Below are 12,890 nucleotides of genomic sequence, written 5' to 3' on the forward strand. Positions count from 1 at the left end.
AATAATAATCGAAACTGTATTGAGAAAATAAACTAGAAAAATATAGTTCCAAATTGAGTGGAGTAAATTTTATTTTATATTGCATCTAGACATATCATGCATAGAGAATAATATTATATATCTTCGAATTAATTTTGGAAGAGGTAACTTAATTTGCCTTCCATACATACGATCCAGTTGATATTACCATGGTAAAATATTGTAAACTGCCATGAGGCGAGAGTTCATTTTTCAAGGAAATCCTCCTCCCAATCCACCACCGGCTCCGCCACCAAACCCGCCACCAGCGCCTCCTCCCAATCCACCTCCACCACCAGCACCTCCTCCAAAACCCCCTCCTCCGCCAGCACCTCCACCGAGTCCAGACCCACCACCATAACCTCCTCCAGCACCTCCACCAAATCCAGAACCACCACCTAGCCCTCCACCGCCTCCTCCTCCAAACCCTCCACCGCCACCTCCACCAAGCCCACCACCAGCTCCAGCACCACCACCAAAGCCAGCTCCACCCCCATACCCAGTACCCCCGCCTAACCCTCCACCGCCGCCACCTCCAAAACCTCCACCTCCACCTCCCCCGAGGCCGCCGCCCAATCCTGGACGGCCAGGGAAGAACGTCTTTTCATCGTCGAATTCGGAAGCACCCTTCAGATTCCTCGCGGCAGTAGCGGTGCAAAGAAGAGCTCCAAGAACAAGAACAACAAGAAACTTTGAAGCCATTCTCGAGTAGTGAGGAAATTGCATGAGACTCAGTCAAGATTCTTATGATGCATGAAACTTGAGAAATGGCAAGGGTGATTATATAGTAATTATAACAAGATCCTTATAATTAATGAAGCATATATAGCGTTGGCACGATGTCTAATATTGGAGTTAGTATCTTCTCAACAATAACCGCGTTAAGACTGAACAATTCATTACTGCAAATAGCCATTTTTCTTACGTTCATGAACTCTGCTTAACTGCTTGGTAGACTTTTAACTCAATTATATATGCAGGCATGGCTCCCATTGTGCTGAATTTCAAAGGTATGGTTGAGAGGGTTGATTTAATATGGTGGGCCTCTTTTTTCTCATCTTCTGCAATATTGTTATTCCAACACAAAATTCATCGGTGGATTTATTTTGACATATTCGATATGGAAATTATAAGCATGTGTCGTTTAGTATATATAATATATACAAATATATCGTTTGGTAGCATGGATGAGATATACGATAGATGAATAAAAACATTATAAGATGTGGATAAGCAAGACATATACATGAATAATATGTTGTTTTGTATGTTTTTGATTTTATAGTTAGGATTATTGTGTTTATTTTTTTAATTATTATTGTCAATTTCACGCAATTTTACTTATATGACACTCATCCTCCACTAGCTAATACCATGAGTTGAGAGGTGTTTGTCTCTTGATTTTTAAGGAACCAGTTGGTTGGACCAATCAGCGCTCTATGACAAGCCTACATCTAGTGTCATATCGTGTCATGAGATATGATCATTGGATTAACAAAAAAAATGAGAAAAACATGGGATGAATAAAAAATTGTGTCTGTAACACCCGGAAATTTTAATACGTAAATTCGCATGCATAATTAGGGAAATTAATTATTTAAAAAAAATTTATATTTGGGTTAAATGACATTTATATGAATTATATGCATGATTTAAATTTATTTTAGCATTTAACCTGCAATTATGGTATTGTTAGATTTTTAAGGAATTATTGGTTTTGATCGCGTAGACGGGACCGTGGACGAACGAGATACCAAAATATTTAGCCAAAAATATTTTATGAGTTTTACGAGCCTTAGAATATTATTTTAGGATATTTGTCAAGAAAATTTTAGTATTTAATTATATATTTATTTAAGGGTTTATTTTTTAGCCAAAATTAGTCTCCTTATTGACTTTTATTAATTTTTAAAATTAGCCTATTTAATAATTTCGAGATTTGGAGATATCTTATCAGATTATTATTATTATTAGAGAGTTTTAATTATATTTTTAGGTATATTATCTAAATACTATTTATTTTAATTATTAACCTATTATTTTTTTTAAAAACTAAAAACCTAAACCTACCCTACACCCCAACCCCATCAGCCGACATCTTCCTTCTCCACCCCATTCTCACGATTCCAGTAGATTTCAACAGCCTCCATAACCAAAACTTGGAGGTTTTTGGTTTGGTTTAAAGATCCGTTCGTCCCGGACATCGTACACGCATCAAGCATCTTATTTCAATCGAAAACTCGGTGAAAGGCATGTCTATTCCTTCGTTTAAACACCATATACGCTACTATGCACGCATGATGGATTTATTTCAGATTTGTATCATGAACTTTTCGATTTATGCATGTAGGTAAGGTTTTGGAGGTGTGTTGATGATTTGTTCACTCATGGCTCACGTTTTTAATTGCATGGTTCGGTCCAGAGGCTAGGGCTCGGTCCAGGGGTGTCCTAGGGTGCCTTCGAGTCAAGCATGGTCTGCTGGGTTAGACTGGAATGGGCTAGGGTTGATCTGATGCATGGGTGTTGTTGGGGGTGACACGGCATGGCTTGGGGAAAGAAGCTATCGGCTTCTGGGTTAGGGACCATGGCTCGGGCTGAGCCATGGTGGGTTAGGACCGCCCAGAAGTGGGCTACGTCTGGGCGGCGGCGCTCCGGCCATGGGCGGCCGGAGCCGGCCGGCAGCAGGCCATGAAGGCCTGCTGCACACGGCCGAAAGGAAGAGGGGAAGGGGGTTCGGGTTTGGGTAGTGGCTGGGGCTGGGCCGGGTCTGGGTGGTCTGGGTTGGGTCAGTAGGGTATAGGGTTGGGTCAGGTAGGTCCGGGTCCGGGCTAGGTGGGCCGGGCTCGACTATTTTTAATTTTAAAATGTTTAATGTTTTAATTGGTTTTTGGGCCATTTAATTAGAAATAAAATTATTTGGGCTTCCAAATAATTTTATTTGGGCTTTTTAAATTATTTTTAAGTTAACCCAATAATTTTATGGGCCCGTGGGCCCATCGGAATTTTTGGGCTAGTCAGTGATTTTATTGGGTCAGTCTAGGAATTTTTATGAATTAATTAGTTATTGGGCCTAAATATTTTTATTTAAGCCCAATAACATTTAAGTATTTTATTTTAGTAAAAATTATAATTTTTAAAATTTTTATTAATTAGGGGCTTTAAGTTAAGATTAATGGGCTTAGAGTGAGTGATCAGCAGTCTGGACCAACCCATAAAAATAAACTCAGTTCGGAATATATATTTAATTATTTTTATGCATGAAGTCTATTTTAAGTAAAAGTATATTTATTATTAAAATTAATTAAATATATATTACGAACATATTTTAAATGCATGCATACATGAAATATTTTATGATGTGTTTATGATTAAGAATTGAGCATGAAAAATATTTTTATGGAAATTGAAGTGAGGTGACAGCATAGAAGTGGTTTTACCACTGACACAGAGGTAGTTCTACTACCGGCATAGAAGTGGTTTTACCACTGGCACAGAGGTAGTTTACTACCAGCATAGAGGTGGATTTATCCACCGCCACGTACGATGGTTCTTTAGACTGATCAGTCGGCACAGTTATTAGTCACATTCATGGATATGACCATACTCAGTTTTTATGTTATGACATGCTCAATTATGTTATGTATGATGAAGAAAGTTATGTTATGTTTATGATTTATGATTCAGCATTTATGTTATGAAAAATGTTTCCATGCATGCATGCTCATGTACATGTATATGTATTAGTATCTACGTGATGCATTATTTTTAACCTTGTTATAAAGGATTAGACATGTTGAGCCCCTAGGCTCACTACGCTTATATGGTGCAGGTGAGCATAATGACATTTATGTAGCTCCTACCGGTGGTGAGGACGTATGAGCTCACGGAGCAGTGGACCCCGTGACCGTCGCAGTTATTTAGTCTATTATGATGGAATTTTGAAACATGTTTTATTTTATTATTATTCCGCATATGATATTTTTCAGCAGCATTGTTTATCATTTTAAATTGATGCATGAAACATTTTTAAGGATTTATTTATTTATTTAATATTTTTCAGGTTATTTAAGAAATATATGTTATTTTTATATACATATATGTATGGGCGTATATATATAGTATTATTTTAAAGAAAAAAAAGTTTTTTCGCATTTTATTAGTAGTAGGCATTTCAGTGTCTCATCCCTATTTCAACTCAGGATTTGAAAAAGGCAACATACTAGGAGTTTGAGGAGCGAAATCAACAGTTGGGACCCGTCTGACAGAGCTACCCATACCCAGAGCACGGCCTAACCTACTAGCTTGTGCCTGCCTCTCTTGAGCCGCTGCATCTCTGTGTAGGGAAAAATGGGGGATATGGACCTGGTTTTGTTTTTAATTCAATAGATAGACCTCGAATAAAAATATTTTATTTTCTCTCTCCTGTTTTTTCCATTCTTCTTTCCTCTTTTTTTTTTCTTTTTCTTATTTCTTTTTTTTAGACCTAGCAGGCGGTGACCATGCTGGGTCGACCCAACCAGAAGCATGGTCGATCTAAGTTGGGTCGACCATGCTTCTTGCTTGGTCGACCCAACTTGGGTCAACCGCTTCGGTCGATCTAGTCGATCGCTTGGGTCGACAAAGCCTGGGAGGACCCAAGCCTGGGTCGACCAAGCCGGAGCTTTGACTGAATTAAAAAGTTAAAAGTTCCTTTTATTGAATTGAAAACAAGACCAGACCTCATCAAAATTTTTTTGGACCTTAAACTTTCCTCCTCTGCTGCCACTTGTTCTTTAATACTAAGATCAATAACATCTTTAAGCATGAACCTTACCCTCAATGACAACTTCATATTATTTGACAGCTTAGCCATAATGTCAAAATAGGCATCCATCTGTTCCTTTGCTTTAGGATGATCTATCATCTCACCGATCCTGCTCATCAATTTGCACAACGCTTCGATATTTTCCTCATCAGGAGTCTGATCGATACTGACCCAACAACTTATTAATGCACTCATGCATTATTATTCTCGCAGTTAAAAGTTTTTTTCTTGTACAACTCTCCAATTAGTCATGTAATATTACCCAACATGCGTCTCCTCGATTGGAGTCTCTCCACTTCTCTCTCTTTTGCTGTAAGCATATTTTCACCTTCTTCCTCCATTTTAATTATTTGCATCCTCTTCCTCTCTTTCTCCCTTCTCAAATTCTCGCAAAAGGTGGGGTAAGCTTTGTTCAAGATTGATTTTAACTGCCTCTGTTTTGCTTCTTCCTCATCAGTGATCTTACCAACCTCATACTTTTTATCAGCTTAATTTGTGGATGACGTGCAGTGGAGACCAAAATTTGGAAGTGATTTTAAGATGTATTTTTTAGCTTTTTTTCTTTAATCAAAATTAGAAATTTTGTTAAAAAAAATTTGAATATGAGATTCGGTTTGTAACTCTTCTCTTATATTTAAATATAACATGTTGCATATATTTTTATTTTGATCTTGTTCTATTAAAACATAAAGGCTCCATTTGGTATCCTTGATAAATACGGGATTGTTTTACAAGCCCATGTTTGTTTTAATTTTTTAACTTAGATAAGGACCTGGATTGATAGAAAATCACATTAGCATTTTGATAACCCATCCACCTCTTTTTTCATGGATTAAATTTATCTCATTGATTACACAAGTCATTTACAAAACTATCCCTTCAAGAATTGATGGGTTTGAGGTAGAAGATTTGGGTGAAAAAAAGGGTATTTTGGTCTACCTAAATAATATATATTAACTTATCCACCTTTAAAAACCACACTAAACATAAAAATAAACTATCAATATATACATATTTTTTCTTATCAACTACTTATCAATCAATCTTCTAATTCAAGAGTTATCTCATCTTTTATCAAACGGGGCCAAAGAGTGTATTAGGTGGTTTGATCGTATACAGTTAACATTATATTCAATATTTTTATTGGGACACAAAGTCCAGCTCATTCACTCGTATCATCACCCGTATTGATTATTTCAGCAGGAAAAGATTGCATTTTGATTTATTTTTATTTTTTTAAATCGAGAGTCGGTAAACGTAATTTATTTATTTTCATCATTTGCCATTGGGTGAGTGAAATTACTAGTCAACCTTTTAATTGCTTGAAGATTGGGAACGATATCAATGTCATGAATGTGTACGTTGGGAGGAAATAAATTGAAAACCACATGCTTTTGCAATTGGTATCGAAGTCCGGAATAAAAATGAATTACACCCAGATGTATTTTGATGTCTAATAATAAAATTTGAAATAATTTATTTTATAACAGTTAAAATATCAAAAACATATTTCAATGGTCATCTACATTATGTTTTTTTAAGTTTTACACTTTTACTTGAATATTTTTCTAGTAAAGAAAAATAATTAAATATTTGCTTGTAAATTTATGGATTAAATACATCTTACTATATATAATTGAATAGATATTTTATATTAATTAAGATAATGAATTACAAATTGAGTTACAAATTGCATTTGAAATTACAAAATTATCTTTACGCTAGATTTAGAAAAATTCTTTCAAAAATGCATTTAGAATAGTTTTATAATTTTAAATACACGTTGTAACGCAATGTGTAAACTTCATTGTACATGCATGCATATAGTAGCATGATCCTTTATTTTATATTGCATCTAGAGATCTCATGCATGGTCGAATAATATATTATCTTAGAATTAATTTTGGAAGAGGTAACTTAATTTGCCTTCCATACATACGATACGATCCATGCAGTTGATTATGATGGTAAAATATTGTAAGCTGCAAGGAGGCGAGAGTTCATATTTTCAAGGAAATCCTCCTCCCAATCCACCACCAGCGATTCCAGCTGCCCCAGAACCACCGACTCCTCCTTCAAACCCTTCACCGCCACCTCCATTAAGTCCTGCACCACCAACTCCAAAGCCACCTCCAAAGCGGCCACCTCCAGAGCCACCTCCAAAGCCACCTCCAGAGCCACTTCCAAAGCCACCTCCAGAGCCACCTCCAAAGCCAACTCCAATGCCACCTCCAGAGCCACTTCCAAAGCGGCCACCTCCAAAGCCACCTCCAGAGCCACCTCCTCCACCAAGTCCACCAACGCCAGCTCCAAAGCCACCTCCAGAGCCACCTCCTCCACCAACGCCAACTCCAAAGCCAAACCCAGAACCCCCACCTAATCCTCTACCAAGGCCGCCGCCAAATCCTGGACGGCCAGGAAAAAACGTCTTTTCATTGTCGAATTCGGAAGCACCCTTGAGATTCCTCGCGGCGGTACCCGTGCAAACGAGAGCTCCAACAACAAAAACAACAAGAAACTTTGAAGCCATGCTCGAGTACTGAGGAAATTGCATGAGACTCGGTAGTCAAGATAATTAATTCTTGGTGATGCTTGAAACTTGAGAAATATATAGCAAGGGTGATTATATAGTAATTACAAGATCGATCCTTATATATAATTAATGAAGAGCAGCGTTGGCACGATATATATATGCATGTCTAATAGTAATATTGGAGTTAGTATCTTCTCAAAAATAACCACGTAATGACTGAACAATTCATTAATGCAAATCGCCATTTTTCTTACGTCCTGCTTGCTTGCTAGACTTTTAACTCAATTATGCATGGCTCTCATTGTGCTGAATTTCAAAGGTAGCTTGCGAGACTTTTAACTGATCAATTATGCATGGCTCTCATTGTGCTGAATTTCAAACGTAGCTAATAGCTTGCTATAGGCTTTTAACTCAATTATGCATGGCTCTCTCATTGTGCTGAATTTCAAAGGTAAGGTTGAGAGGGTAGATTTAATACAGTGGGCCTCTTTAATTTTCCTCATCTTCTGCATTGTTATTCGAACACGAAATTCATCGCTCGATTCTTGTGTTGACCTTTGATATGGAAATTATAAGGTGCATGTGTTCGTGTGTATATTCTATACTTAGGCAGTTTTATAGTTTTTAATTATTATTATTATCATTTGGATAACATATTTTGATTTGTCGAGATAATGAATTTAGAAGGTCGATGAGATATGATAGTTATAATTTACTAAATTATTTATTTTAAGTAAAATTATTAATTGTCTAAATTTCAAAGGTAAGGTTGAGAGGGTAGATTTAATACAGTGGGCCTCTTTAATTTTCCTCATCTTCTGCATTGTTATTCGAACACGAAATTCATCGCTCGATTCTTGTGTTGACCTTTGATATGGAAATTATAAGGTGCATGTGTTCGTGTGTATATTCTATACTTAGCCAGTTTTATAGTTTTTTATTATTATTATCATTTGGATAACATATTTTGATTTGTCGAGATAATGAATTTAGAAGGTCGATGAGATATGATAGTTATAATTTACTAAATTATTTATTTTAAGTAAAATTATTAATTGTCTAAATTGATAGGAGGTGGCTCAAATACCCAACAGTTAATATAGGTGACCTGATCACGAGTCCATGTGTCCGACCATTCACTAACACTTAGGGTGATACGAACATCCTACTACAGGCTATCTTAAGGATAAAACTCAATATGCTAATGCATGATGCATAAAATCGTGACATAAAATATGCAGATAAAATCATTCCATATAATAAAGTCGTATAAATCATGCAAATATAAAGTTCATTCATACTCAATCAGGATATCTCGAACAGTACTTTCGTACCTAAAAAAAACCACTCTAGCTACCCCGGCTCTACTGTCCAAGTCTATAATCATAACATTGCTCTATGACAAATTATAATATAAAAGCCTTAGGTAAGCCATTAGATACTCCCGAATTATACTAGGGATCTCGGGCTATATATACACGAGTCCGTCGACAGCCCGCTGATGTCGAGAGTTCTTACTCGGAGCCACTACACTGCTACAACTCCCGTAGCACCTCGCTAAACTCCGACCCTTGTCTAAGAAGGCTAGAAAAGTCCTAAAACAACTCAAAAACAAAAGAGAGAGGCTATATTTTTTGGTGTGAAAATCTGATTCTTAGATGCCTTATTTATATACGGAGATCGGACGACCCGTGATAAGAATCTTTAATGAAAAGCAAACACGATTATAGTTTAAACGTGTCCTCAATTAAATAACAAAAAAAATCAAAAATATTTTTTCCAATCTTTTGATACAAATAAGTTTAAATATTCACCCCTAGTTTACAATGAAACTAGTAACAAATAAACGCGAAATAAACAATTGAATTCAAAAGGACCTTCAGAAAACTTGTTTCTGACAATCCACGATGAAGAACAATCGACAAACGCTACAAAGTTATTAAACTTTGATAAGTTTGATTTGAACAAAACTAAAAACTTCAAGTAAAATTCTAAAAAGAATTTTGGATTGATAACAATCAAAAACTAAATAATTATCAATTATTGAATAATGAATTTATATTACAACTCAAAATAAAAAGATAATGCAAAATAATGCAAAAGATATCATAAAAAAGTATCTTAGGGGGGTGTATTCAATCCAGAGTTTTAATGACTTTCAGTGACTTTTTAAAATGATAGACTTTTGTGGAGTTGATGGATTTTTATTAACTTTTATAGAATTTCACGGATTTACAAACAGATTTGCATGGATTCTTTGTAGACTTTTGAAGGACTTTTATAGAGATTTGTAAGCTTTTCATACAATTACATGAATTTGTATCTTTAATATATCTTATTATTTTTCTTTTTTTTTTCCTTTGAAATAATAATTATTTGACATAAATAATAAATTTATTTGAAATATTTTTTTAATTTATTGATGAAAATGGATTTCATTTATTTTAAATGTATATATATATATATATATTAACGTAACAAAATTATAAACTAAAAAAATTGCGATTGTGTAAAGTTATTTTTTTTAAAAAAAAACATATGATAAATTATAAATTATTTTATCAATTATATCATAAAAAATTATTTGTCAATTTTTATTTTTTATCGTGTATGTTATCAACTAATCAAATATTTAAATTAAATCATATTATAATTTTTTGAATCATATATTATTATCATTAACTATTATAATTATTGGTATAAATCATAATTTAAAAAGCACAAAATATTTTGAAAATTTCAAATATTTAAATAATATTTTTTATTTTGATTTTAGAAAAAAGAACAAATATATAATTCATTTTGAATATGGGAGAGAGTGAGATAGAGAGGAGATTCATTTTGAATATGAGAGAGAGTGAGATAGAGAGGAGTGAGATAGTGAGGAGTGAAGAAATGCGAGAAAGAAAAGGAAATTATGAGAAATCCATCCAAATCTTTGGGTTATACCAAAGACTTTTTTTTACAAAATATAGTTGTACCTTAAGCATTAATGTTTGTATGTCCATGATTTTCATGGAGTTATTAAAAGTTAATTGACATTTTGAATAACACTAGACTTTTATAGAGTTTTTAAAAGTCCAGGTTGAATACCACTTGACTTTTAAAACTCTATAAAAGTCTATTTTGAATACCACTAGACTTCTATAGAGTATATAAAAGTCATGATTGAATACCTCTAAACTTCTAAAATCCATAAAAGTCAATAATTCTCCGGATTGAATACACCCCCCTTAATAGGCTTAGAATACTCAAAAATAGGAAAAATTTAAAAAACTACTCAAAAATTCCCATGCACATATAACACGCCCAAGTGTGTGAGAGAGATGAACTAGCGCGGGGAACTTGAAAAGTAGCGCGGGTGGGGGACCCCGGGTGCAAATATAAAAAAAAACTCTAGGACATTTGGCGACGCGTTAGCCTTACATTTGAAGACGCAAAAACACGTCGTCAATTTTTTTTTTCGAACCCCATGCGCGCCCTCGCTGTTTGGTAGGCGCAGGGGCGCATGCCCTACGCACCCATCTCCATTTTATTTTTTTTTTGGCCTAAACGTCTGAAATGGCGCCACATCGACACAATAATCAAATTCTACAATAAAAAGGGTTTTAAACATCATGAAAACGAGATTAAAATGCAACATGACTCGACAATGGAAAAATACTCGACATTGTCCAAATTACAAGCCCATTAAAACAAGCTAAAACCCGGATCTCCACTTCTATTCAATCCCACACACAAAACAAAGCAACAACCGGAAAATCGGTAAGTATAAAAACTTAGTATGTACAACAGAAGCATATAATCATCAAATATGTCAACTTAAATGCATTTCAAATCGATAAGACACAATCAATGCTATTGAAATTAAATAATGCTTTTCATGAAATGCATGTTCAAGAATATGCTGGCTTGCAACAATGGGCAACAATCATCGAGGTTAGTATCCGACCCCGACATCAAGATTCGTATCCGATCTCGGTATACGTCAAGACCTGCAACAACTAGGAAAAAGCCGAAAAGCACGTTCAAATTGCATCCCTTTGTGGTAACGGCTATTTCGGACCTTTTCTTGCCGCAAGGGTTGAGTCTTTGAAAACGTTAAAAAAGTATTCAAAAAAAGACCTAACAAGATTAAGTGAATACCTAAAATTCCAAGCTCCTGCTAACCCCACCTAAGACTGAATTCGTATCCGACCCAACATCAAGGTTCGTATCCGACCTCGACATTAAGATTTGTATCCGATCTCAGCATCAATGCTATCAATTTCGAATAAAGATGACTCAATATGAATGAGATAATGCAAAATACATATATCAACATATCTTGCTCTCGCTAATGCTCGTTTCAAAAACCATCTCAATAACATGCATGTAAATCGATTCATGGAAATGACATAGCAACAAATATCAAAAATCACCGAGCAACATCAAAATATAATTATGTCATCAATCAAAATACGAGAATCGAATCACATAATCCAAACAATAACATGTAACAAGTAAAATGTGTGATTTTTCTCGGGACTCGAGAATTCAACTCATCTCGAGGTTCAATCTTTCCTCGTATGCTCATACATTCAAATCTCAATTTTCCGAAATGCTCAACTGCAATGCTACACAATACGAGCTCATATAAATTTTTATTTGATCAATTATCAATATTTTCAATACAAAATTAAACTAAACCTCGATCGAATTCTCAACAACTCTATGATAGTTATAATTTTCTAAATTATATATTTTAAGTAAAATATATTATCAATTTTCTAATTTCGTAATTAAATGGTAATATCCAGTAATAATTATTTTACAATGCGAAATTAAAATAATTATGTCAAATAAATTAATTGTGTATTAAAAATATGTATTAATAAATATCAATTTATAGACGATATTAAAATGCATATTTGATATATAGAGCACACAAGAGTTAAAATAACTTAAATCAAATCAAGTTTTAACCCCAAATAAATGAAAAGAGTATACACATTTAATTTAATTTGGCATAATTATTTAAATTTCGCATTTTAAAATTGTTATTACTGGATCTTGCCAATTAATTACGAAATTAGCATCGGATCCTTACATGTATTTTACAAAAAAAAATAATTAGTTTAACAAAATCGGATCGCCAAGAATCTCAACCTTTATATATATATATATATATATATATATATATATATATATATATATATATATATTAAATATGACCTGCTATGTGTGACTAATATTATATGTGTATTTTAAAAATAAAAATATATATTATATGTACATCTTGTAGTGTACATTTGGTTTATATCTATTTACAATTTCTTTCATTAACTACAAAATTACCCATGATAAGAGTAAGAATAATGCTAGACGTACACCTAAGTGCATATCTTGGTTTACACTCTTACTTATTAATTACAAAATTTTTCTTGATAACTAGATATTTATTTCTTATCATGATTAGTTTTGTATTTAATGAGAAAAATGAGAGAAATATTTAAGTAAGGGTGTAAACCAAAATGAACACTACAAGGTGTACAT

General features: G+C 34.1%; 1 protein-coding gene across 1 annotated transcript; it reads right to left on the reverse strand.

Moving 5' to 3' along the window:
- LOC140894477 (uncharacterized) lies at positions 1–720 on the reverse strand. Its single transcript, XM_073302977.1, has one exon. The coding sequence runs from the start codon at positions 718–720 to the stop codon at positions 232–234; it is 489 nt and encodes a 162-aa protein (XP_073159078.1). The 3' UTR covers positions 1–231.
- Between the last annotated feature and the right edge of the window lie 12,170 nt (positions 721–12,890).

Source organism: Henckelia pumila, chromosome 4 (genome assembly GCF_033568475.1).
Source record: "Henckelia pumila isolate YLH828 chromosome 4, ASM3356847v2, whole genome shotgun sequence".
Taxonomy (NCBI): domain Eukaryota; kingdom Viridiplantae; phylum Streptophyta; class Magnoliopsida; order Lamiales; family Gesneriaceae; genus Henckelia; species Henckelia pumila.

Coding starts and splice junctions, on each gene's coding strand:
- LOC140894477 (XM_073302977.1), bottom strand. CDS start 720: ATGGCTTCAAAGTTTCTTGTTGTTCTTGTTCTTGGAGCTCTTCTTTGC.